This window comes from Pediculus humanus, genomic scaffold, assembly GCF_000006295.1.
Source record: "Pediculus humanus corporis 1103172108190 genomic scaffold, whole genome shotgun sequence".
NCBI lineage: Eukaryota > Metazoa > Arthropoda > Insecta > Psocodea > Pediculidae > Pediculus > Pediculus humanus.
The window spans coordinates 73,177-75,446 of record NW_002987760.1 but is presented as its reverse complement, the minus strand read 5'-3'; the positions used below and the strand labels follow the sequence as shown (position 1 = coordinate 75,446).

General features: G+C 31.4%; 1 protein-coding gene across 1 annotated transcript in view; it reads left to right on the top strand.

The window, feature by feature from the left end:
* Phum_PHUM421980 (uncharacterized protein) overlaps positions 1–2,245 on the top strand; it is a gene marked incomplete at both ends in the record, with an annotated part of 5,683 nt that extends 3,438 nt beyond the window's left edge. Inside the window, 7 exons of the mRNA XM_002429095.1 lie at positions 5–135; positions 246–441; positions 999–1,144; positions 1,266–1,423; positions 1,509–1,674; positions 1,767–1,984; positions 2,074–2,245. Of these exons, the coding sequence (XP_002429140.1) occupies positions 5–135; positions 246–441; positions 999–1,144; positions 1,266–1,423; positions 1,509–1,674; positions 1,767–1,984; positions 2,074–2,245 (1,187 nt within the window). The remainder of the gene's footprint in view (positions 1–4; positions 136–245; positions 442–998; positions 1,145–1,265; positions 1,424–1,508; positions 1,675–1,766; positions 1,985–2,073) is intronic.
* Between the last annotated feature and the right edge of the window lie 25 nt (positions 2,246–2,270).

The following is a 2,270-nucleotide window of genomic DNA, read 5'->3' as shown; positions in this document are numbered from 1 at the left end:
ACAGCACAGCAATCTAGTAATCAATTAAATCAAGGGCAGCAAAGGCCTGGAACAAGTCAACCTAGTCAGCAACAATTAAAAATGTTAGTTCAACAAATTCAAATGGCAGTTCAAGCAGGGTATCTTAATCATCAGGTATCATCTATATTGTATAAAATATCATAAATAATTTACATTAATTTTTTTGTAAATTAAATCAAGATCAAGTCAAAAACTTGAGTTTAAAATTTGAATGTTTTTTTCAGATATTGAATCAATCATTAGCACCTCAAACTTTGTTTATGCTCAATCAACTTCTTCAACAAATTAAGGTGTTGCAGCAGCTAAATCAACAACACAATTTAATGTGTTTAGGAGGACAGTTAAAAAACAGTAATGCGGCTCTCCAGCTATCCGTTCAAATCACAAAAGTTAAACAAAATATTAGTAATTATCAGGCAAGTTAGGTTTTTGTATTAGAATGGTGGTATATTTTGTGTTTATTTCCTTAATTTTCCTTCCTTTTTTCCTGCATTAGGCAAGTTATTTTTCCAAATTATAATTTACCATTTTAGGAGATTGGACCAAGATTACCCAAGCAAGATCGACAGCTTTTAGATAAAATCAAGAAATTGATTCGAGTTTTAGTAAGTGGGTTAAAATCTCCACATACCTATTTTCCAATCCTGTTAATTAAAGTATTCTATTAATTTTTGAACAGTAAATTCAAATATTTAATTTATCAAAATTTTTTACCATAAAATAATCTATTTTTTTTTTGCAATTTTTCCTTTTTTTTTTTTTTTTTTTTTTTTTTTTTTATATTCTTATGAATGAAAAGCATATTATAATAATAATAATAAGAAAATGATAATTGTTTTGAGACAAGGGTCCGTTTAAAATTACAGCATTTATTTTTTATTTTTAATGTTAATATGTTTTATAAGTTAATATTTATTTGTCTTTCGACACAAATGATGATTTGTTTTGTTAATTTTTTTTTTAGAACCAAATAGCAGCTCAGCAAGCAGCTCATGTTAAGCAGCAGGCACACTTAATGTCGCAAAATGACCCACCAGTCGACTTGTTTAAGTCAAATTTGACTGATCCCCTCAATGCACTCCAAACCAATTTTTCTGATCTCAGTCTTAATAAAGATTCTTCAGTGAGTTTTATTTGATTAAATCTATATATTTAAATTGCACGTGTGAAACTTTACAAAAGGAGTGACACAACTGTTATAAATTAAATATTTGTTTTTAACATTTTAGCAAGCATCTTTTCAGGCCCAGCAATCTCGTTTAAACCAGTGGAAGTTACCGTCTCTTGACAAAGATGGTGAAGGAAACGAATTTAGTCGTGCGCCAGGAACTACCTCTAAAAGTTCATTACCCCAAGGTCATTCATCACCAAATATAAATCCTTTATTGGGACAGACTGATAGGTGAGTAATAATTTTATATTTAATTTAAAAGAAAAAAAAAAAAAAATCGTAAATTAACTTTTTTTTTTATTATATTATTTTCCAGTACTTGGTCTTCAGTTGGCCGTTCGAATTCTGATACGGGGTGGCCAGATTCTGCAACCAATGACATCACATCGGATTCTAAAGATACCCAGTGGAATTCTTCTCAGGCTCCGGCCAATGCATTTGCTGATATTATACCGGAGTTCGAGCCGGGTAAACCTTGGAAGGTTGTATAACTTTTTCAATTTTTCTTTAAAACTTTTAATTTTTTTTTTTTTAAAGCTCTTTATTTAAACAATTAAAATAAAATTTTTTTTAGGGCACACAGATCAAGTCGGTAGAAGACGACCCGTCCATGACTCCTGGTTCCGTTGCTCGGTCTCCTCTTTCACTTGCCACTATAAAAGACACAGAAATTCTGTCTTCCAGCAGTAAGAGCTCACCACCTGCTACAAGCACTGTCGATACAGTCCCTCCACTTAGTTTAAGTAGCTCACCATGGACTTTCAATCCAGCTAGTAGCTCAGTATATACCAGGTAAGTCATTTATTTGAAATCTATTCGGTTATTAAATACGAAAATTTGATTTGATTTTTGAAATTTTTCTTATATTAATTAATTTTTAGCGCTTTATCCAAATTAACCAATTCAAAGCCTTGGGGTGAAACTCCTCCAACTGCAGCAGGGTCAAATGAATTATGGCTAGCTCCAGGTAAAGCTAGAGGACCTCCCCCAGGGTTGTCAGCCAAAGTTCCACAGAATAATTGGGGTTGTGAGTATTTTATTAATTACATTTAAAAATGACTTCTGAATATTTTTATTT